Raw genomic sequence first — 22,811 nt, 5'->3', positions numbered from 1 at the left:
TGGTAGTTTTGTGTGGGTCACAGACAAGAAGTATTATTATATTGCATCATTAGCTCATGCCAGCCCCAATTGCCTAAAGAGGCATCCAAAAGAAATTAGAGGCCATGGTTTTCTCAATATAAAACTACCAACACTACCATGTCTCCCATTTTATTGTTTCATGCTTCATCCATACAAAACCCATCAGCTAAAATTGGTGGACCAAAATTTTAGCAGTTTTCTTCATACCTCAAAAATGACAAGCTGTCAAGGCCAGTACCCTTTTCTCCCTGATGTAACATGCTCTTCTAGCATATAGGAAAGTGAATGCCCTGAGATCAAACTAAAAAAGGTTGCATCTTATATGAGAAATGATAAAATAATTTTATTCTGTTTTAAATAACAAAAAAATTGAGGTTTATCAAACACCCACTAACTGAATTTGAGGATGTATTCTCAGCTAGAAAATTCAGTCACATAATCAATGAGATAACATCAGCATAGCTATCTTCAGCAATTGCTGATGTCTATGTACAATTTACCACTGATTCTGTCCCTAATATTGGAATCTATTTGTGTTCTATCATATGTGAGTTTACAGGCATTTTTAACCATTTCAAAGTGCCTAAAGGGAATCATCTGGAGGTAAAATCAATACAATAACTGGAAACTTTCACTAACAATGTCCCATATCTAATTTGCAGTTTCAACTGAAACCCCATTCAGTAATTTACGATGCTCTTCTGTGCTCCTGCTATCCCTGTCTCTGCTTACAGGTAGCAGTGGCAGAGATGTGAGTCCGGCAGATCGGTCAGGCAGTTCTACAGAAGACAATAAAAGTGCAGCATGAGAAGTTTAAACAAGTTGATATCAGGCATAGATCTCAAATATTATATTAAGACGAGCATATCAAATTTCCCAACAACCACACTCTATTGTGTAGTGACATCAAATTTAGGATGATTTCGATAAAACTTCGTATTCTTCATTCTGTGAAGTTCATTGATTTGTAACCAACAGAAAGCAAACAATATATGTCATGACAAGTTTTAAGCATTCAGATGAAAATGCATAAACTCAGATATAATATCTTTTGTTGATTCTAGTATAAAGTAACATCTCATAAACGTATATCATTAGCAAACAAAAGTTTCAAATGATCCAACGATGGATGTTTAATGCAGTAGTAAATGTGTGAAAAGCAAGAAATATGCAGGTAACAGGGATCTTAGGCTAATAAAATGCTTTCAGTTGATAGAATTCAACAAAAGTCAAATTTATGGGCCATTTTTTATATCTTCATTGACATTTAACTAAATGATTTTTATATGCGGAATTATTTTGAATGGATCTTATATACTAGATGTAGCAGCTAGTTCAACTATTTCTTCTTAATGCTTCAATATAATCCTGAGCAAGTTCTACTTTAAACATGAAAAACATGTGCTACTATTCATGCATACCCAGTGTAAACATAATCCACAGAGAAGTTCATCTATTGCAAGTGATCCAATGAAAGGTCCTGATAAATAGATTCTTTCTTAGCATTTTCAAGTATATTTCATGCAACAAAACATTAACAATGAAATACACATGGGGAAAACAAACTATTATGAAATGATAACCTGGCAATTTTTTGTCAACAAAGAATGCTACCAAATTTACAGTATACCTGCATAAAAATTAAACAACTCAAAGTAAATCACTAATTGTTGCTATGAAGCTAAATCTAGGGAAGAAAGCAATCCTCTTTACCATGCCACGACAATGTCAACTGTGTAATGTTTGTGAGATGCTATAATAAGAAGGCTCTGAACCACAGCAAGTAACCAAGCAAACTGCTTTATGCACCTGCAGGGTAAGCCAAAATAGTGCCAACGATGAAAGGAATCAGTCCTGGCACCCAATAAAATCTAACATAACCAGAAGGACCACAACCATGATGTATAGAACTACTCTGGGTCTCTTATCACTCCACCAAATTAAAGAAAACAACAAACACAAAAGTATCCATGGATAAGTGCATTTACCTCCTTGTGCCATACTTATGATATGTGCGGATAAACACTAGGGTAAAAATCATGTGTGATGAAAAAATCAAATCACCACAGCCATAATTAACCCCTTGGGAAACTGCAATTAATGGAAATCAATTGAGCACCATGGTAAACATGAAGGTAAGAAAACAATGCGCATGTGTGTGAACAAACGAAGAAAAATGATGGTCAGAACTCACAATTGATTATGAGCAGTTCAAACACACTTTCTGGACGGGGAAGCCTGGCAAGTTTTGAGCCCTCAAAGAGACAGTTGTACCTGATTGTAAAAAATTGCTCTCATTACGACAAGACATTTCACATAATTTAAACATTCAGGAAGCAATACCATCAAAGTACAAGGTTCTAGAAATTCTCTAAAATAATGAAACAAGCCAAATTTTACCTCATGGCAGTGATAATTTGGACTAGGAAGGTGAGTTGAATAGAATGTAACTATCCGAAGAATCTGACAAGCCTAAAAGAGGAATAAAATTTCTAAAACCAATTGTGAAAAACAGATCCAGACCATCACATAAATGTTTCTCTTATCATTCCAGAGATGAATAAATAAAATCAAAAAACAAGGGTGAAACTATGAAAATATATGCAGATAAAAGAATTTATTTTCTTGCCATAGGTATAAAATCTGTAGAATTGTGTCTTCACCCTATTGTCATGACTGACTGTTAAAGATTCTTCAAATTAATCAATTTAATAAGAATAAACTGGCAAAAAAGAATAATTCATGAAACTATATGCAAGTTTTTGACTATAGGATCATTTGTTTTTATTTAACACAAATTCCAGTAATGTGATCAAAATGGTCTTATGAAAAACAAAAATCCGTAAACTACGTACCACTAAATAAGCAAGTACCCTGCACCAGATTAAAGCTGTATAAATTTTCTTGTGCTGAAAAATGAAAGGGTGAACGGTCCATTGCCACATAATATAAACACGGTAGATCAATCAATATACTAGACATAAATACTAGCTAGTGTTTTAATAATTATGCTACTTAATAACATGATGAGGAGCAATTAAGTCAAAGAGAAGAATACGGAATGCAGTAAATTTTTTCCAAGGCTGAAGAAAAATAATGTGAAATTCGGAAAGCATTTCAAAGCTGGTGAAGCATTAAAAGTAGAAATTGCAATATGCAATATTTAAGTCTCGTAAATTGACCAAAGTGCTTCCCCCTCTATCACATTACTCCTGCTATTCATTCTACACTATTCTGCTAAATTCAATCGGAAGCATATGAAGACATATTTACTTTTTTAAGAGCCAAGGATCTCCCATATTTCTCCAACTCCATAAATAAAGTAAGATCTCATCCCATGAATTCATGTTGTACAGCCCTGGAAGTTGATGTGCAGCATGCAGAGCACACACATATGCATAAAGCAAGTAGAAAGACTTGTATAAGTTACACAGGTTTATGCAAAGTAGTCTTACAGATAATAAGAATGTTGAAAGAATGCGAATATTACAAAGTTGGTATTAATAACAACATTTTAAAACCTTACCAACACAAAAGAAGAAAAAATGAATGTAAACAATGTCTCACTAACATAAGCTTTGTCCAGACCAAGTTCCTGAAATGGCCAAAAGAAGAAATGTAAAGGGATGCGCACACAAAGATCAGTATGAAGTAGCTACAGTATTTGCAAAAGTGGCACACACTGGAAGAATGGAAAAGCCAGCATCCTGAAGTGCTGGTCCTGGCCTATGTAAGTAATGAATTCCATGTGCAGCTAATCCATGTACGTACTGTAGACAAAAAGAGCCCCATCCGTTAGTATCGTATAATACCAATTCTTGACAGCATAACATGGAACGCAAATAAAGAACTATATCTTTCCACAAAAAAAAAAAGTTCTAACAGGAATGGGAAGGACTTAAAACAAGAAAGAAAAAAGTAAAACAAAACAAAATAAAAGGTTAATGCTAATGAGAAAAACAAAGCACATGCACAACCATCAATCAGAAAATAGACAAGAAAAACTGAAAAAGCTCATGATGAACAGTTGCACAAAAACAACAAAAATAATATATCTTCAGGGATGCATTTCAACCATCCAAAAATCACAGAACAATGAGAAGGCAGTGTGAGAGCTGATGCAATCATCCACATAAGACAGCATACAGCATGATTTCAGCAATTAAAGAAGCAAAACTTTCTTGCATTGAGAACAAAATAGGAATACATAAAGGATAAAATCTGTTCCATCAAAAAGGTTGTCTTTTTAACTATATGAAAGAAAATTCTTGTTCACCATCGCCTTGGTTGATAAAGAACTAGACTATCAAGGAATGTTCTTTAAAGTTAGAGTCTTTTACATAGGGAAAACAATGTCAAAAGACAATACGATTAGTGTCTGTAAATATTTAAACAGCCCATCTCTCAAAATCACCAACCACCAACCACATACATAATATTTCATTCTCAAGTGCAATACTGCTACTATCCCACATTACAACAACACCCACCCCCCCTCCCCACTCATTGTAATTATTCCATTTCCTTAACAAAACTCCAGTTTATAGAGACAATTAAGCATACCCACCTTTTTTTAATAATCAGATTTGCTAAAACATCCCAGACAAAAATCTATAACTTAACAATAAATGCATTAATAAACCTGAAAGATGATTCCAGAAATAAGAGGCTTCCAATTCTCTGCAACAAGTGAAACTTCTATTGACATTTCTGTGCAAATTTTTCTCCATAGCTTAAAAAAAGTTGAACAAAAAAAAAATTCAATGAATGAAAGCCAAACCCAGAAGAAAGCAAAGCATAGAGAAAGCTGATACAGACCTTAGGGGATTGGCGATCAACGTAAAGGGGCATTATGGGAATTGAAGATTAAAGTTTGACATTAATTTATTGAAAAAGACAAGCTTTATACTCTCATTTTATATATATATATATATATATATATATTATTTAATCTCCACATTAACTGCTTAAACCAACTAATTTTTGAAATGTATTTGCCCCTTTTTCTTTCAATTTTATTTTTTTCTTCCTGAATTTCAAAGTTAGGGATTGACTAAGGATAATAACAAATCTTAATCCCAAATTTTTATTTGAAAATAAAATTTAAACTCATAATTTGTAATTAAATTGTTTCTAGGTTTGTTTTGGAGAAGAGAAATTAAAATTTATTGAAAAAGTTAATATGCTAAGGAGAAAATATTTAATTAAATCAATAGTTTAATTGTTTTGTTAAGGTGTGGTTGCTTTATTTGTATCATATGAAGATGAGGCAAGGATCTTTGATTTGAGAATTAATAGGAGTACCTTCACTTTTTTTTTTGTCTCATATCTTGCACTTTGATATGAAATCTAGTATTTTTATAAATATATTTAAAATATTTAAAAATAATTTTATAAAAATATTAAATATCATATTAGATAAATAACAGGCGAGAAAAAAAATATATAACAGTTTATTCTTAATAATTTTATTTAAAAGTTCTTACTTATACCAAATTTGTAGCTTTTATTTGCATTTTATATGAAAATAAAAATATATATATAGCAAATTTAAGTTATTTCTTAAATAAGAATGTATATAAAAAAAGAAAAAAATAATTATTAAACTATTAGAATTTTGATCCATTATTTATTTTAAGTTAAATTTGATAGAACTCTAATAATCTATTCTATAATTAAAAATGAACTAAAAGTCTATGTAGATTTTTAAAAGGCTGTAAAAATTGCTATTTTCTTTTTACTTAGACCATAAACCCTATTCTATAATTTACTCATCATTTACAATTTTTGCTTCCCATTTTCCTCGCATCCATAGGTGATGAGAAGTTTAAAGACCTATCATATAAGAGTATATAAGTCCAGACTCCGAGTTATTCAAACTCGGCTCATCTTATTAATTTTAATTCGAATTTAAAATTATTTATCAATATCAAATTTAATAAATTAATATTTAATAGATTATTATATTAACCATTTTCTATTAAATTTAGATGATAATACATCAATTTGATTAATTATTTATTCATTTAAATATATAATTATAATTAAATAAGTCGAATGAAATTTAAATATTTTTATCATTTAATTAACTCGAGTTTAATCATAAAACACAAAAGAGTAAAATTGAGTTTCAAGCCTTAAATTATTTTAGTTGATTCAAGCTTTTTATATTGACTCAAATTTTCTAGATTACATGTGTGAGATTTTTTTTCTTAAAAAAATTGAAAAAACATAAGATAAAATGTTATTTCATTATTTATTACAAGAAATAGTAAAACTTTAGATGTATTTTTTTTTTTTTCCAATTACACACATATAAGAATGAGTTAGACAATTTAACAAATAAGAGTCCATAATGAGTGTTTGAAATTGTTGTTGGATATTAAAATATAAATTTATGATATTTTATTTAATATATGTTAATTTATTTATTTTTTATAAACTATTTATTTTTAAATCTATTCTAAAAGAATATTAATTTACCAATTTTTTTTAAAGTAATTTTTGGAACTCAAAAAAATAATAAAATGAAAATTGAGGTTGGAGATTTTCCAACCTTCCTTTGTGTATACTTGTATAGTTTACCAAGTTGTGATCTGCCTGTGGTCCTTCCCTATGGTCTTAACAACACTACTCTTTCACAACGAAGGCAACAAACTGCAGAACTGAAAGCGAACAATCTCTATATTGACACCCTGAGTTCTCCATGCATTGCCCTCTTGACCACTTCTTCCTCTTCCTTTTAATATATTTGCATGCAAGGGCTCTCTGAGACAGAGTTCCATCTGAAATATTCATAACTTGAGCAAGGGAAATCAAGTGTTATTAAGAAAAGGCAAATATCATTCACTCATTATATGCACACTTACATTGATGGAGATATAGTATTTCTCTAAGTACAGTTAATACTGCTTCTATTGTCAAAAAAGATCTCCAAAAGACTAATATAGAATACAATGCTTTCAGGGTTATTGGAGATTCTAAGCTTATTATCCCTTTACCCTTTTATATCCATGATACAAGGTTTTCATTGCAGGATTCATGTACTTGCTATTTATCTATCTGTACCACTTGTGTAATTACAAGACCATTTCCTCATGAAAACTAGACCCTTCCTACTGGAGAATGGGGTGGATTTGAGACATATCTTGCAGGCACCTCCCCATCATTTCCATTTGGGGCCACTCTTATTCCATCATTTTGTGCTAATATGGTTTCAAGAGAAGTTTTGCCTTCATTCAAGTTGCTGGATTCCAAGGTCTCACATAATCTTTTACTGTCTAGAACTGCTATGCACAGGGAGAAGGCTTGTAAAATTGAAAGTGATGAATTGAACTCAACTGAATAGATTCCATCCTTGAACGGGGCCAAACTGAAGACAGGTCGGTTCTCTTCTTCGCTGCCCTGCGTTTAGATATAGAAAGAAAGATGTGTCATTTGGCAATTATAGGTAAAGCGAGTGATTAGCTAGTTGGTTGAAAAGCAGAAGATCATTACCTGAGAGATTAGCTCAAATTTATCTGATATGGCACAAGGTTTGGATGAACAAGATTTCTTAATATGTTGACTGTCATTGGCAAAAATCTTAAGTTTGCAACCCAAATCCCAACCTCCACAGTCACATGAACCACCTGATCTCCACCGCTGGATCAATGATGAGGGCCCTCCTTTATTTGGTAGACTATGAACACCACTTGGAAGAATCACTGTCGTACTTATAAGGCTTTGAACATTAATCATACAATGTTCCCCAGAAGTAGAATCATATCTCACATCTGGAAAATCAGTGCACTTGCTAGACCGATGCCCATCTCGGCTTGTACATTTATTAATGACTTTTGGAATCTTGACTACAATAGCAGCAAGCTCATCATTTGCCTCGAGGCCTAATGTTTGCTGTTCTGCTTGTCTTAGGTCCACAGAAAACAAAACAAATTCTCTAGTAAAAGATTGGGAAAATTGAGAACCAGAAACCTTCAACTGTGCTACAACATTAGGAATATAATCATGACTGTTGTATTTGCCACCTTGGTTTATCCACCTCCCATTCTTCTTCCTGACATCTTTAAAGGCAATGAATGTGTATATGCAGCTATAGTCATCCTCTCTTGAGCTACTCAACTTCTTCATAGTGGCTGCAAGAACATTCCGTTCATTGCCAACTGCAAATGTGAAAACAGGCTGGCCATTCTTAGTTGCAACTTGTAGAAAAGCTTGAAATGCTGATGTACCACTTTTCTTTCCCTGAGTTGAATCATCAATGTTGATTTCCCGACAACTTGCAATGTCTAATTTTACAATCCCTGGCTGTCTTGCTCCAATAGAAGAATCTACTTGTCCTCTGGACGACTTGCAGACTCTTTCTTTTAATACTGAATCTTGTTGCAATAGCTCCCCTGATTGATGGCAGTTTGGCGCCTTAGGTTTCAATAGTGGGTCCAGTAACCTTCTCAAAGGGCTTGACCTGGCTCTGCTTGTAGCATTTTGCATATCACTTGAAGTACTCTGGAAAGAGGGAGGCATAGCATTCTCTGTAGTAGATTTTGCAAAACTTCGGGCTGTGCTCAAGCGTGGCAGAGATGAATCATCTTTGGAATTGAAACTTTTGCTCATCCTGCCAATACCAATGGTAAGTCGGCGAAAAGGTGAAATGCTTCTTGGTTTTTCAGCAGCTGCTTTGCTCAAATTCAGCTCCAATCCTGTAGAAGGATCTTTTGAAGTTGAAGTTATTGGTGCTATACTTGATTTTTTAATCTCTGATATTCTATTATGGGAAGGACTAATTCCTCTTTTTGTAGGATGTGGTACTGACTGAGATGAATCAGGCAAAAGGCTGGCACTCTCCACATCGGAGAAGCACCATTTTATATCCGTGCATCCACTATTCTCACAAATCAGTGGGCAAGAGTGTGGGACATCAGAGCTGACCACTTCAGGGCTACTTTCAGGCATCTCTGAAAAGCTCCGTCGACTTGCTTCTGCTCCCTCACGACCTGACATTGTTATCGACTCAGAAAGCTGGGAACGGTCACCTTGAAAAAGATCTCTTGAATGCAGAACTACTCTTCTGGTATTCTCGGAGACATCTTTCTCAGTAGCATACGCCTTCTGTCCTTGCAATTTATTCACCGTCTTCATATATTCACCATCTCTTGTATATGTCTTTACCTTCAATTTCTGCATTGCTTCAAAATTTGCCCCATTAAAAGTTCCACTTTTGGGATTGATCTTTAAGTCCAAATTTTTTCTACTGCAACTATCCAGTTTGATTTCAGCAAACTTTGTGGAAAAAGGTCTATCTGTTCTGACAGATTCTTGCTCATTCATAGTGTTAGTCTGGACACCTTTGACATGTTGAACTTTTTTACTACTTTCTTCAAATGATTTGCCGTCTTGTGACTTGACTTCTGCAGGAGATGACATCAAATGGAATTTCAGTGATGGGCGATGCAACCTTTGATGAGCAGGATGACATTGACAACTACTAGAGTTGACAGACGATCCTTCTGTTGATAGGGATGAGGATGAGTTACCATTTGATAGTGAAGGCCTGCTACTTCTCTGCCATATTTGTTTCTGGCTACACTGCCACTTTTCTAATTGACCCCAGTCAAGAACACCAACATTTAAAACTTTCTCCTGGCGATATTCTCCTCTCTCCAGATAACTTGGCAAATGCGACATATACTTGACAAGCTCCTCTTCTTGTGTTGCCTTCCTACATTGCTTCAGGAAGTCTCCTGAACGTTTAGGAGAGATATGTCTTATATTCTCTCTATATTGATGACAAAGATCAGTATATAACAAAGTAGCCCTTTCCGTTTTGAGCCTGTCATGCAGAGTCAGACTTTGCCTTGCTCGAGTTGTTACAGTCTCAGAAGTTCCTAGAGATTGCTGGTCTCTTGAATTTAGTTTCAGCCTCGATAGGTCTTCCATAGACCAATACTTTATCCTAAGACTTCAATAGTATGCGAGGTACAGGTCTTTCACTTCTATTTTCTCCTCCAAGAATTTCAATGAAAAGGCTCTAATTTAGTCCTCTCAGCTGAACGGAGATGCTGGCCACCCTGAAGATAGAAGAAAGAAAAAAAAATGTAACATGGTAAATTTATATCCATGGCTAGATAAGTACATTCTAAAAGAAGTTCTTGTGGTCAAAAGATATGATATGGTGATAAAACAATGCATAAAACTATATTAAGAACAGCCCACTATTAGGGATCAACCATGTTAAGGGAACTAAATTCAAAGATTCATGAAACTGATTTTTTCCTATCCAAAAAGAAGAACCCTGTTCAGGAAAAAGAAAAATATAGCAGAGAATGACTGGCACTATTTGCACCCACTGCAATAGGGAAAAGCATTATATCTAGAGGTCATAATTTATTGCCGTGTTCTTGTAGCATAATCTTGGAACAGAATAGTCCCAAATTACCATAATATCTGTATATTTCACTTTAACATTTTTCCATCAAATGGTGCCAATCAATTTAAAACAATTCCAGCTTGCATAAAAATTTCATATGGAACGGAAGAAGACAATGAACATTAAAGATATAGACAAAAATTAGAGGCAGATGAGCATTGAAAGCAAAAAAAATTGGGTGGTCCATGTTAGAAACCCTTATTTCTATGAAAGGCTTGAGATAAGGCAAATTAACCTGTCATCATCTTAGCAAATTGGTATTGTTCTGTTGCATCAGTTAATGCAAAGGACAGAGATACCCAGCTATTCAAAAGTATAACCCATTAGTTCTCAAAGCTAGTGAACAGTTAGGCCTCATTTGATTCTTTAAAGCAAAAAAAGGAGGACAAAAGAGTATAGGCCAAATTCCTTAAAAGGAAGCACTGCTCTCTCTACTCTCTCTCTCTCAACTTTAGCAAAGAATCAAAAAGTATATCTAATGGCTTTGAATCAATCAAAAGTACTAACTTAGCCTAATGTCTTTGCCCTTTCATTCTTTCATTTCAACTTAAAAAAATGCAAACTTGGACATAAAACAGCACACAATATTCAAACAACAGCAACAAATTTGAAACCTTTAAACTTAACATATAAAGGTTCTTAACAAGAAAAATAAAAGAGCTTCCCAACAAACAAAGCATGAAAGTTTTTCAAGATGTCTAACTTAAAGAACAAAATAGCACATACCCATTTCAGTTTTAGAAATGCAGAGCCAAGAGATGCCGCCATTAACAGTCCCAAGACAGTCTCTCAAATGAAGAAGTAACGCTTTGTGTCGGTGCTTACACTTGTCCTTCAAACCCAAGAAAATTAAACAACTACCCAGCTATCAGAGACTTAAATAATGCTGCAAAAAATAATCAATGCCTTTCTTTTCTCTTTCTTTCTACAGATTCCAAATACCAAAGCAAAAAAAATAAACTAAAACCCAGGAATTAAAAAGGCCAAACAAGAAAAAGAAATCTAGAGAGAGAGAGAGTATTTTTCTGGCTAGAAGTGATTTGTTTTTTGTTAGTTAAGAGTCAAAGAGAGTGTAAGGGAAGTGCTTTTGTAGAGAGAGAGAGAGAGGGGCAATCGTTCTCATCAGACGGCTAAAAAGTAAAGTGTGATAATCAAAGGTAGTCACAATCAAGATGGCGCGTAATGGGTATGTTCTTGGCCCCCACTTTTGTGACTTTTAATTTTAATTTTATTTGTTTCTCTCTTTCTTTCTATTTTTCCTTTTAAATTGTTAAACCTTTTAAATTGACATGTTATAAAGTTTGATGTGTGTTTGCATGTCTCATCACTACAATTGTGATTCTTTTTCTTTCCATATTTATGGCATTAATGAGTTTTAATTTCCATGTTTGTAGTTTTTGGTAATAATATAATTTCCAAATCAATAAAATTTTAAATTTTAAATTTTTGATATTTTTATTTATATAATATTATATTTTAAAATTATGAACAAATTAAATTTAATTAAAAAATTAAAATTAATAGAAAAAATTATACAATTACGATAGAAATTTTTAAATATTAAATTAAAGTGTTTAAAAAAATCTGTCATATCAGCTCAATATAATTTTAAAAAATTAAATATAATAATAAATGTATCTCTTAATAATTTTTTTTAATATTTTTATAGCGTAATAATTTTTATTCAATTAATAAGAGTGTTTAAAATTGAAAAGGAAATTTTAAATATAAACAATTTTTTGAATCAATTTTAAATGTAAACAAAAATTTATGACATAATTATTTACAAATACAAATTTAATATTTTAAGATTTTAATTAAGAAAAAATATAAGCAATGAAGGTGGTGGGACCCTAAATTAATCTCCGAGAAAGCTTGGCCATTCGATTGGTCTCATCATCGTCTGGGCGATAGGTTTTAGTGGGTTTGTTGTCGTTTTCCTTGTCGTTCGATTTTAGCCATTTGTGATCTGATTCAATAATTCTATGACACCTGGCACATCATTGACGTGGCTTTGATGGGGAAATTCAGAGACTAAAATCTTCTATAGGACAGAATCTTATGTGAATGATATCTTTTGGTTAATCTTTATATTATTGGCAGCTTATTAATTAGTATACAATAAACAAAAGAGTAATTGTTTTTATCTAAAAGTAACTTAATTAATTTTTAAAAAAAAAGCACACATCTAACTATTTAATGTAAAGATTTATCAAATTTTATGTATGCTTTATTTTTTAAAAAATAAAAAATAATTTAATAATAAGATGAGATCATTTTAAAAATCAGAATCAAAATTTAAATTTTTTCAAACTTAAACAAAAAATAATACTCGTATATATCATAATGTAATTAATTATTATTTTGTATCATAAACTTTGATAGTTTATTTTTAGTTTTATATATTAAAAAATTAATTTTAAATATTTAATTTATATAAAATCATATCTAAATATAATTTAAAAAATAGATTTTGTAATTAGTTATATCTCCCTCGAGTAGTCTAGATCTAAACTTTATTTATTTATTAAGCAAGTCGAGTTAAATGCAATTTTAAAAATATAGAATAACAAAGCTAAAATGAAATTTAAGAGGGTTATATCAAAATTTGAAATGATTAAATTATAAATTATAAATAAATTATAGAAATAAATTTATAATTATACTCTCATTAAAGAAAATCAAACTTATTTTTTTAAAAATAAAATACTATTCTCTTTTTCTAAAGCAGTAATTGCCATTTAGTTGGGAGTATGAACAAAAAATAAAATGAAAATTATAGCATCTTGTTAATTAATTTTTCTTTTTTGTTTCTCTTATATTGTAAAGTGATACTCTTGCCTTGATCTCTTTTCAAAAAGACCCCTTTGAATCTTGTTGTTAAAAAATATTATCTAAATTTTAAAATATTAAAAAAAAAGTTCTAAAAGATTATATGCTTTTAAGATAGTCTAAAATTGCATTAAAAAAAGCAACACTTTCAAACATAAAAAGAGATGAAAAAAGAGAGAGGAGATAATAAAGAGAAAAAAGAGTTAATGAAATGGAGCCTATAATCTTAAACATTATAATTACTTGGTAGATCCCAATATTATAGTGATCCCATGTTAATCTAAAAATCATTATCATTTAGGATTTGCCTATGATTGTAACAATCTAAGAATTGTGACTTGAATCATATCATTTAATATGTTCAATGATTTCCAAATTGAACCATTCATGCTCCTCAGCTAATGCCTCTCTTTTTCTTAATTCAATTTGCACCCTATACATATATTTAGAGTTTATATATATATATATATATAGAGAGAGAGAGAGAGATAATCTAGAGCGTGTCGAGTAAGACCCTTACGGGTGGCATAACACTCCCTCAAGAATTTTAACACATCTGCATATTCAAGATTCGAAAGCGAGACCTTAATTACACTAAAAGAGACATTTACCATATGATTTATACACTCTTAGATTGATAATTCCTTCTTCTATGTTATAGATTTCAACAAATTTTTCTTTTTTCTCAATATTAGATTCTAAAGTTATCAATATTAAACTCTGACTAAAAGTTTAAGAATTCTGGAAATGATTTTGTTTTTAATAACTCGTCATTTTAAATTGCTATAGTTATTTTATTAGCAAATAAATTAAAATATTTTAATAAAAATTATTATATATCTAAATTTTTATATTTAATCAGATATTACAACTTTCACGAATTCATACTATCCTTAATATTTTAAAGTTAAGAGATAATTTACAAAAGTATTATATCACACGTCATAAGAGTTGGAACAAATTTTCTAAAAGTTCTAAATAGTTTTTTATTTTTATTTTTATTGAAGAGGTCCAATATCTTATAAAATATAAAACATATTATTGAAATCTGGAAATCAATTTCTAAATATATCAATTACTTAATTAGGGCTCATATGATGCCTAAACCCTAAAGTCTACATATGTCTATAAGAGAGAGAGAGAGAGAGAGAGTTCCTATATTTGATGAAACCTCCATATTTTCAGCCTTATATTATTGTGCAAAACATTGAATTGGACTGTAATGTATAAAAACAATGTATATTTGTTTGAGTGTTTTTCAATTTTTAATTATACGGTATTTATTTTATTTAATAAATTAGTAGTACATGTTTTATTTTATTATTAAAATTAAATATATTCTTATAATACCATTGATTTTTTCTTTTACTATATTAAATATATTTATTTACTGATATAATATCTTTTCTAGTATTATCATAGTTTTATTACATGACTTATTTTTATTATATAAATGTATTTAAATAATACTATTATATAGTAATTAATTGTATTTTACTAACGGAATAAATTATAACTAATTTACTAAAAGATCATATATTTAAAGTTATAATTGATTATATCGACATGTTTTATATATTCTAAAAATTTAAATTTAAAATATTTATTAAAACGAAACATACATCTATCATCGACCTAAATCTGCAGCTACATGACTCGTATTATTGGATGTTTTTATTATCAACTAAACTAATTAATAAAGTATGAGGAAGCAGAAAGTTGATTGAAAGTTATCATTGGTATAAGTTGTAGCCAGTTGCTTGCTGCTTAATCATTTAGAACAAAAACTTGGAAACAAACAAAGGGTTTTAAGTAATATATATATATATATATTATATATTTGGAATAACATTAGGAATATGATCACGTCACTCTATATATAATATATTACTATAGTTTGGTTAACCAAAAATTGATTTTTCAACTATGGTTTTCTTTTTTATTAACCAGACTAAAAAAAGAAAATGGAAAGAGAAGGAAAATAAATGGATTTAGTTTTCTGGTTTCTTAGTTATTTGATAAAAAATTTAAAAATTATTTATTAAAAATTTAATTTCAAAAAATATAATAAATAGATATTTTGAAAGATCATATACATTAAAATAATATAATTTTTTTTTATCAAAAATAAAAAACCAGTTAATTAGTTAGACTTGGTTGCTTATTGTGCTTAATTATTGGTTGCTTGAAACTTTATATATAAAAAATTAAGTTATTTAACTTGCAATAAATTGTCACAACTCACAAATCCACTTAAAATTGGCTCTCTCTCTCTCTCTCTCTCTCTATATATATATATATATATATACCTTCATGAAAAATGATTGAAGTTTGAAGGAAATAAGGGTTGAAATTTAATGTGTAGGCACATGAGGTCCCCTGAAATCATGAATCAAGCTGAAACTAAGGCCATGTTGCTAAGATTTGAGAGTTGTTGTTTCTTGCATCCACAGAGGTAAAGTGCAAAATTCCAAATATTTATTCAATCTTAACTACATATTTAACTAATAGGTTATATATTCTTATTTATAAACATTTTTTCTTCTACAAAGTTACAATTCTCAAAAAATAAAATGATAATTAAAATATATTTTTACTTGTACCGACTATATATGCTAAAATATATATATATATACAAACATTTTCATATTTTAGTATTAAATTATTCATATATATTAAATTATCTAAAGTTAATAAATATATATTAATTGTTTATCGACTTAGTATATGGATAAAAGTAGAGCTCCAACAGATTACTATATTTATATTGTAAATATGCAGTTATAAACATAAAACGACCATTTCAATCATTTCAGTTTATCAGAACAAAATTATTCAATGAATCAAATTACTTTTCTTTATATCATAGTTCATGGCAATGCAATAATGAAAATTATACAAGGGAATGGAAAGGCATATCATGATTGATGCATATATAATATAATAAAACAATTATGGGATTGCCCATATGAGAAAATATTCTATAAAGTGAATTGGAAAAAAGAAAAAAGAAAAAAAGAAAAATAAATCACCGACCAGGTCCATATGTCTCCATTAACGAGGCAGCCTAATCTTTGAGCACAAAAAGTTGTTCTAAGAAAATGCCACAGTGGGAATACAAAAGACACCCACTAATGATCTGTACGGCCTAATTAAACATTATTGTTATTGTTAATCACTTATTATTATTCTTAATTTGACTATTAAAAGTGCACCAAATTACTATTTAATTCATACTTTTTAGTCATTTTTTTTTTTTTTAAGGTTTCTTTGATTTTGAATTCCAGGGTCTTGCAAAATTGGGAATCCAAGGAATCTCTTCCTCCATGTTTCACTTTAGAAAGTCTAGAAATTTAGGGGATCAAAGAACTTATTTAAAAAGTAGATAGAGTTTCTATTTTGATTTGTTGTAATGTGAATATAATTTGATTTGTTTACATTTTGAAATATGTTAAAAATAGATAGTTTAGACGAAGATATTGATGAAATTTATGTCTGACGTTTTTTTTTATTAAAGTGGTTTTATTTTATCAGTAGATTAAATTATTGATTAATTATAAATAATTATTTTATTTTCTTGGACTTTATTATTATTTAATTATAAATATTTCTTAATTCAAAAATCTTTTATTAAATTCTTTTATATGATGAAGGTGTATATAGAAAATAATAACAATTCAAAGTATGCAAATGAAAAAAAAAATTAACCTAATTTTTTTTTATAATATTTTAAATTTATTTATTATGTATAATAATCAAAATTTAAAAATGTTAATAAATTGCAAAGTAGAAGTTATATGCAAGATATTATCATAAAATAATTCAGAATAATGAATAAAATACGTTTCTTAAAATTAATTTAATATTCTAAAGTTTTATAATTAGTATGAGATAGAATAAAATATATATCTTTCAGTATTAGAATTATCCGACGTAATTTTTTTGAAATTAGGATTATTATTTAATTTAGAAAAAGTTAAATTAATGGTGTTTGTACTTTTTAATTTTAGTCATTTTAGTAGCTGAATGTTTTTTTATTAAAAACAGTTACTAGACTTTAAAAAAATATCTAAATCAGTTCTTATATCCAATTTGCCTTCATCGAACTGTTGTGTTGGCTTGAAAGGATCCTATTTTCGCCTACGTATCTCGCCACATTAACTTTTTATATGTTTCAATAAATGAGGTTTATAAAATTACTATTGACTTTCTTACTTACCAATTGAATACTTAGAATTTCTTCTTTTTCTTGATTTGCCTCAATTCTCTATATCAGTTTTTTTTATTTTTTTTATTTTTTTTGTTTTGTCTTTCTCTTCTTTTGGATTATTTGCATTTTTTTAAATTTTTTAAGTTTCTAAACATCAAATTGTTAAGTAAGAAAGCTAAGAAGTAATTTTATCAATTTTATTTATTTGAACAATTGAGCCACCAAAATGATTAAAATTAGAAAGTACAGACACCATTAGTGTAATTCTTTCTTTAATTTAAAAGTGACTCATTAATTAATATACTAATTACAATGATAATCAAATTATATCAATTTTTTTTATATTGAATACATTCTATTTATATATCTTTTAATTTTACATAAATTTAATTTTTTTATTTAAAAATTTAAAATAATTTAAATATGATACTAAAATATTTTTTTTAACTTTATTATTTATATACATATATTTCTTTTAATATTTTTTATCAAATAAAATAAAATTTTAATAAATTTCAACCATAATTTAATGCTTACATATAACATTACAAACCTTCTCTTTTGTTTGATCTCAATGATAAAACTTTCTCCTATATATCCATGTTTGTCCATTTCAACAAAGCAGCTTTTTAGTCTAAGAACATGTCTACTTAGAACTTTACAAAGCATTTACATCCATGCATAAATCAATATTAACTTTACATTTATATAATTATATATTAATAACATGTTTGTCAGAATCTCTTTTTTTTTTTAAATAAAATAAAATAAAACACATGTTTGTCAGAAGGTAGCCCATAAAACTCTTTTAAGTAAAGAATTGAGGATGGACTAATTTGACTGACTGTGTGAAACCAAATTCATGCAACCTGCAGCTGCATAATCCTGTCCATTAATTATGAACTAAAACTTGCTAAGAAGGCCATTAATATCCAAATCTGTGCATAATGACATTAGATGGGATAATTACATCATTAGTTTTTCTAAAAAGATTAATCCTATAATGGTTTAATAAAAAAAATATTATTAACTACCATTTGATTTACCGTATTTTTATTTTAAAATAATATTATTTATTTTTTGTTATCTTTTATACATTTTGAATATAACTATCAGTAAATATCAGTTAAATTATATAATATCGTTAAAAAACTCTGACGTGACATACAATAACTATTATTTTCTTAATTACTATATCAGCATTTGCTAAAGGAATTATATAATTTGATTATTATTTACTAATAATCAAGCAAGCTACAAATTTTAGTGAACTTTTTTTTAAAAATATAAATACTAAAAGTGCAACTAGTAATATTAGAAATAACTAAATTAATAAATATTTATGTACCTAAGAAAAGAAAATAACTTTTTTATTCGTAGGAAAGAAAAGAAAGTAAGTTAAGCCCTGCAAAAAGTTTACTTTTTAACAGCCAATTGCAAATGAGCCGAACTATTAGTAAATTATTTAATATTTTAAAATTCATATATAAGAAAACTCATTTAATAATTTCGAATTTAAGATTTGAGTCCTTATACTCACAACTTAGCTCTTTAAAGTGTGTGAGTTGGTTAATGTACTGATAATTTGAGATTTGAATATAAAATTACAAATTCTTACTTATATTAGATATAAAGTCATAAAATTTAAAAATATGTTATTGGACCCGGATCTTCTTTCTTTTTCTACGGAGTCCCGATTTTATTTTAAAGGGAAATCCTTTAACTTTTTAAGAAATCGAAAGCACGAAAAGAAATGTCTCAACGTTCTCTTGATCTAATTCTAAATAAAGCTCTTTCGCAATAGTTTTTATAGAAATATTTTATTTTTTTAATAAATTGATAAAAATTTAATTTTTAGTTCATACCCATTAAATTTTTTTAAGCTCTATTAAATTTATTTAAGGTCGCAAAATAAAAAAAATTAATATATTTAAATTAATAATAAACAAATGAAGTTCAAAACTGAACTCAGTTCAATTATTGCTCTAACTGTGCCGGAAACACCTTCGATAATATATTTCACTTCTTCGTCACAAAGGTAATTTTTAGGGTTTTATGGGAATCCAACTTGGTCACAGGCATAGCAGTAACTCCAAACCTAATTTGAATTTGAAAAAACAAAACTGAAATCAACTTCCAAAAACTTAAATCATCATCAGAAAGGTACACATATAAAACCAAAGAATCGGATGCCGCCTGCATCAGGTTAGGGATCATATCCTTGGGGTGGGGATACACACAGGACAGCTTAAATATCATGTGTGTAATGTTGACTTGAGAAACCCATTTCAGATTTCTCTGACATATTTCTTTTTCTTCTCTGCCATTCTTACATTACATGTGATGACCCCAAAATTCAAAGTTATTGGGATGGGTGACTTACTATTTGTCTTCTCTTTGTTTATACCTAATGATGAAAATGCTGTTAGCTTATTGTTTTTTCAGATCAGAAAAACACAAGTTTTCTTTTTTACCTTGCAAGTTAGTTCTGATTCATGGAGATGATGAAGTTTCCTGTCCTGAAATGATTCCATAATTTGCCATGTGTGTGGTCTTGGGTTGTGATATTCTGATAGTAATAACACCATGGACCCCCAAGAGTGTCCAATTTCAGTGTTGTTTTTGTCCCCATAGAAAGGCTATGCATGTGATCACCATCCAACTTTCCTTTTGTTGAGACTTGAGACACTTGCTCTTATCTTCTGGCCATCTCTAGATTTCAGAGTATTGTTTTTGTGAAAATTTATGGCTGTGTATGGTTGAAAGCATTAATGAATGATCAATTGATTTGGTGAGATATGCTCATAGAGTGCACACTCACATCTAAGGGTACAAACCTTTGCCAGCATATTCGAATTTAAAATTTTATTTAAATCAGTTTTGAGGTAATATTTTTTCGTGAATTTTGAAATGTAATTTCTTAAATCATACTAAAATTTTATTTTAATTAAGATATGTCCATATTATTATATTTAAACTGTTCGGTTTTCATTAGTAAATTTTGCTATGTAATTTCCTTTTAAGACTTTGCTTGATCAAAGATATCGGATTATAAATTGTTATGTTTGGTTGAAATTCATTAAAAAATTCATTTTATTTAAAAATAAAGACATACTAGAGAGTAAAATAAAAATAATAAAGTTGAAAGAGATATTTTAGTGTTATGAAATATATATACAAACTAACGTAGAATTCATTTGAAAATTTTATCTATTTCCATTCAGAATTTAATTTAGATATAACCATTTTTACACAAATATAATTATGTAATATTCTAGTTTAATTTTCACTTCATTGAAAACACATATATTTTATATTTACAAATAAATTCCATAAATTTTACACTAAAATACTGCATTGTGGGTAATTCTTTTTTATTTGTGGTGGACATGAACAAAATCGTAGACTCTAAATAGTACAGGCTAACGAGAGTGGGGCTCAGATGGACACTTTTGGTAACAAAGTAAACCTTGGCCCAGAAGATGAACACTTCTAACCAAATTTGGAAAAGTTTAGAAAGAAACATTCATATAACGAGGATGTGCACCTAATGTGTGTACACAAATTGACATCATGATCAAATATATACATACAGAGAAATAAAAGAGACAGGTTTGGAGATATATACAGGCACAGCTTAGTTTGTTATCATTAACTAGAAGCTAAAACCCAGATAATTTTAGCTACTTCCCTTGTATTGGATCCGATCGTTGAATAAACTAGAAATTTTTTTATCTAGTCCAGATGTATTCGCATTGGTAGGCATATAATTGGTTTATACTTGTCAAATATTCAGCTATAAAGTATAGGAAATTTTTTATCTAAACCAATTACGCGTTGTAAATAGAAGAGTGACATGCATATATGAATGTTTTATATGAATGTTTTACGTTGTAATGGATAATCAATATATATTTTATTATTTAAAATTAATGAATTTTTGTCGATCATCTATCAGTTTGGTATACAAGTAATGACATACACCTCGGTTAGTTAAGAATTTTCTTGAAAGTGTATTATACTACTGTACCCAAGAGAAGGCTTAATTATAGCTATTTTAAAACTTGTATGTATCTCTAACTATATCTATTTCTATATCTGCAGTTCTACTATCAACTGCAACTCATATTTTCCATTTTTGCCTCATGATCTTTTCTTCATCATGAGATTCTAACTAGCATGTGCCCTATCTTTTTCAATAGCGATGGCATGAATCATATACAATGATTTAAGTAGAAATTAATTGTTTCTTCAAATTCTTAATGATTTAATTACGTTAATGATCACAAACCCACTATAAATAAGCTCTTACTGTGTGCACTTCTCTTGGCATAACAAAGAAAGAACAGCCATTGATACCTGATCACTAGTGTCACTCAAAGAATAGGCCTCTCTTTGTTTTTCATCTCTTAATTTCTGATCTACCAGGAAAACAAAAGAGAGAAAATTGTTAAACGGTTCTTTTCTTTTTTTTAGTCAAAGATATCTCTGTTCTTTTTCAGGAATGTCGATGATTCCAGGTGGTTTCAATGCAAATACTCTCTTCAGTTCATCAAGCAATTTCAGCAATCAGTTCAACATTACTGATCCTCTCTCTGTTACAGTTTTGTGTCCCAACTTTTTATGTCATTTTACTATTTGATGCAAACATATAATATACGTCAGGACAAGGGTTTTGATATTCTGATATATATGCATGTCGTATGCTTGTAGTATATTGTCTTTCTTTTTTCTTTTCAGATGTACTGGCAAGAAACAGCCTTTGTCATCACTGCCAATGTGCAAGTGTTCAGGACTGAAGATGTGAGGGTTGAGATCAGGGGCAGAAACGTGGTGCTGAAAATAGGTGGTGGCCGTCAGAACTGTGGATGCATAAAGAGCTGCCAATTGCCAAGCAATGTTAATGTGGACATGACCACCACTTCAATCAACAATGGAGTTCTCTTTGTTAAGGTCCCAACAGTGGAAAATGAACCAAGGAAACATAATCCTCCTGTTGTTGCTAATGCCTATAGACGCCGCCGCAGCTTCTTCTGCTAGCTTAGCTTAGCTTAGGTTTCAATAATTCTTTGCTTTGGCTGTGAAAATTAGGTGTTTTCAACTATATATAGTCATGTAGATTGTGCCATTTTATGCTTAGTTAAATGGCATTATTAAGTGGAATGTTTTGGTATTTGAGGATGTGAGTAGCAATGATTTATTTCTCTTAAAATTTCAATATATGAAAATTAAATAGTTTCTAAAAAAAATGGGAATTTCTTTTGTGTGTTCTGTCTTTCATGACCTCTTTCAAAGGGTGTATTCTTCATCTTCTTGCTCAAT

At 29.5% G+C, this 22,811-nt stretch overlaps 3 protein-coding genes across 8 annotated transcripts; 1 reads left to right on the top strand and 2 right to left on the bottom strand.

Moving 5' to 3' along the window:
* Positions 1-390: 390 nt before the first annotated feature.
* Positions 391-5,008, bottom strand: LOC8279797 (phosphatidylinositol:ceramide inositolphosphotransferase 3). 5 transcript variants are annotated; one of them, XM_048370471.1, is made up of 11 exons: positions 4,840-5,008; positions 4,664-4,753; positions 3,705-3,791; positions 3,548-3,616; positions 2,877-2,957; positions 2,422-2,493; positions 2,216-2,276; positions 2,010-2,112; positions 1,735-1,830; positions 1,605-1,651; positions 391-800 (listed from the first exon to the last, which is right to left on the bottom strand). In XM_048370471.1, the coding sequence occupies exons 1-11, from the start codon at positions 4,870-4,872 to the stop codon at positions 673-675; spliced, it is 867 nt and encodes a 288-aa protein (XP_048226428.1). In that variant the 5' UTR covers positions 4,873-5,008; the 3' UTR covers positions 391-672. The 5 variants fall into 5 exon arrangements, with proteins under 5 accessions (XP_048226428.1, XP_048226429.1, XP_048226430.1 ...); XM_048370472.1 differs by having other exon boundaries at positions 2,877-2,930; positions 4,840-5,006; XM_048370473.1 differs by lacking the exon at positions 3,705-3,791.
* Positions 5,009-6,822: 1,814 nt separating this feature from the next.
* Positions 6,823-11,311, bottom strand: LOC8279798. The gene is made up of 3 exons (XM_002520412.4): positions 11,174-11,311; positions 7,519-10,088; positions 6,823-7,425 (listed from the first exon to the last, which is right to left on the bottom strand). The coding sequence occupies exons 2-3, from the start codon at positions 9,955-9,957 to the stop codon at positions 7,126-7,128; spliced, it is 2,739 nt and encodes a 912-aa protein (XP_002520458.2). The 5' UTR covers positions 9,958-10,088; positions 11,174-11,311; the 3' UTR covers positions 6,823-7,125.
* Positions 11,312-11,502: 191 nt separating this feature from the next.
* LOC8279799 (17.6 kDa class I heat shock protein 1) lies at positions 11,503-22,731 on the top strand. 2 transcript variants are annotated; one of them, XM_048376674.1, is made up of 4 exons: positions 11,503-11,633; positions 15,645-15,734; positions 21,992-22,092; positions 22,230-22,731. In XM_048376674.1, exons 3-4 carry the CDS (start codon positions 21,994-21,996, stop codon positions 22,527-22,529), a joined length of 399 nt encoding a protein of 132 aa, XP_048232631.1. In that variant the 5' UTR covers positions 11,503-11,633; positions 15,645-15,734; positions 21,992-21,993; the 3' UTR covers positions 22,530-22,731. The 2 variants fall into 2 exon arrangements, with proteins under 2 accessions (XP_048232631.1, XP_015575483.2); XM_015719997.2 differs by lacking the exons at positions 11,503-11,633; positions 15,645-15,734 and having other exon boundaries at positions 21,697-22,092; positions 22,230-22,728.
* The last annotated feature ends 80 nt before the right edge of the window (positions 22,732-22,811 follow it).

This window comes from Ricinus communis, chromosome 1, assembly GCF_019578655.1.
Source record: "Ricinus communis isolate WT05 ecotype wild-type chromosome 1, ASM1957865v1, whole genome shotgun sequence".
Classification (NCBI taxonomy): Eukaryota; Viridiplantae; Streptophyta; class Magnoliopsida; order Malpighiales; family Euphorbiaceae; genus Ricinus; species Ricinus communis.
This window is presented reverse-complemented; position numbering and strand designations above follow the sequence as displayed.

What these genes read in the sequence shown, in the direction of transcription:
- LOC8279797 (XM_048370471.1), bottom strand. Translation starts at nt 4,872, where the DNA reads ATGCCCCTTTACGTTGATCGCCAATCCCCTAAG. An exon ending in GTTGACATTGTCGTGGCATG is followed by an intron (nt 1,652 to 1,734) that starts GTAAAGAGGATT and finishes ATTTTTATGCAG; the next exon opens with GTATACTGTAAATTTGGTAG. An exon ending in TGTTGACAAAAAATTGCCAG is followed by an intron (nt 801 to 1,604) that starts GTTATCATTTCA and finishes TGTCTTCTGTAG; the next exon opens with AACTGCCTGACCGATCTGCC.
- LOC8279798 (XM_002520412.4), bottom strand. Translation starts at nt 9,957, where the DNA reads ATGGAAGACCTATCGAGGCTGAAACTAAATTCAAGAGACCAGCAATCT. An exon ending in AATTTGAGCTAATCTCTCAG is followed by an intron (nt 7,426 to 7,518) that starts GTAATGATCTTC and finishes ATCTAAACGCAG; the next exon opens with GGCAGCGAAGAAGAGAACCG.
- LOC8279799 (XM_048376674.1), top strand. Translation starts at nt 21,994, where the DNA reads ATGTCGATGATTCCAGGTGGTTTCAATGCAAATACTCTCTTCAGTTCA. An exon ending in CTGATCCTCTCTCTGTTACA is followed by an intron (nt 22,093 to 22,229) that starts GTTTTGTGTCCC and finishes TTTTCTTTTCAG; the next exon opens with ATGTACTGGCAAGAAACAGC.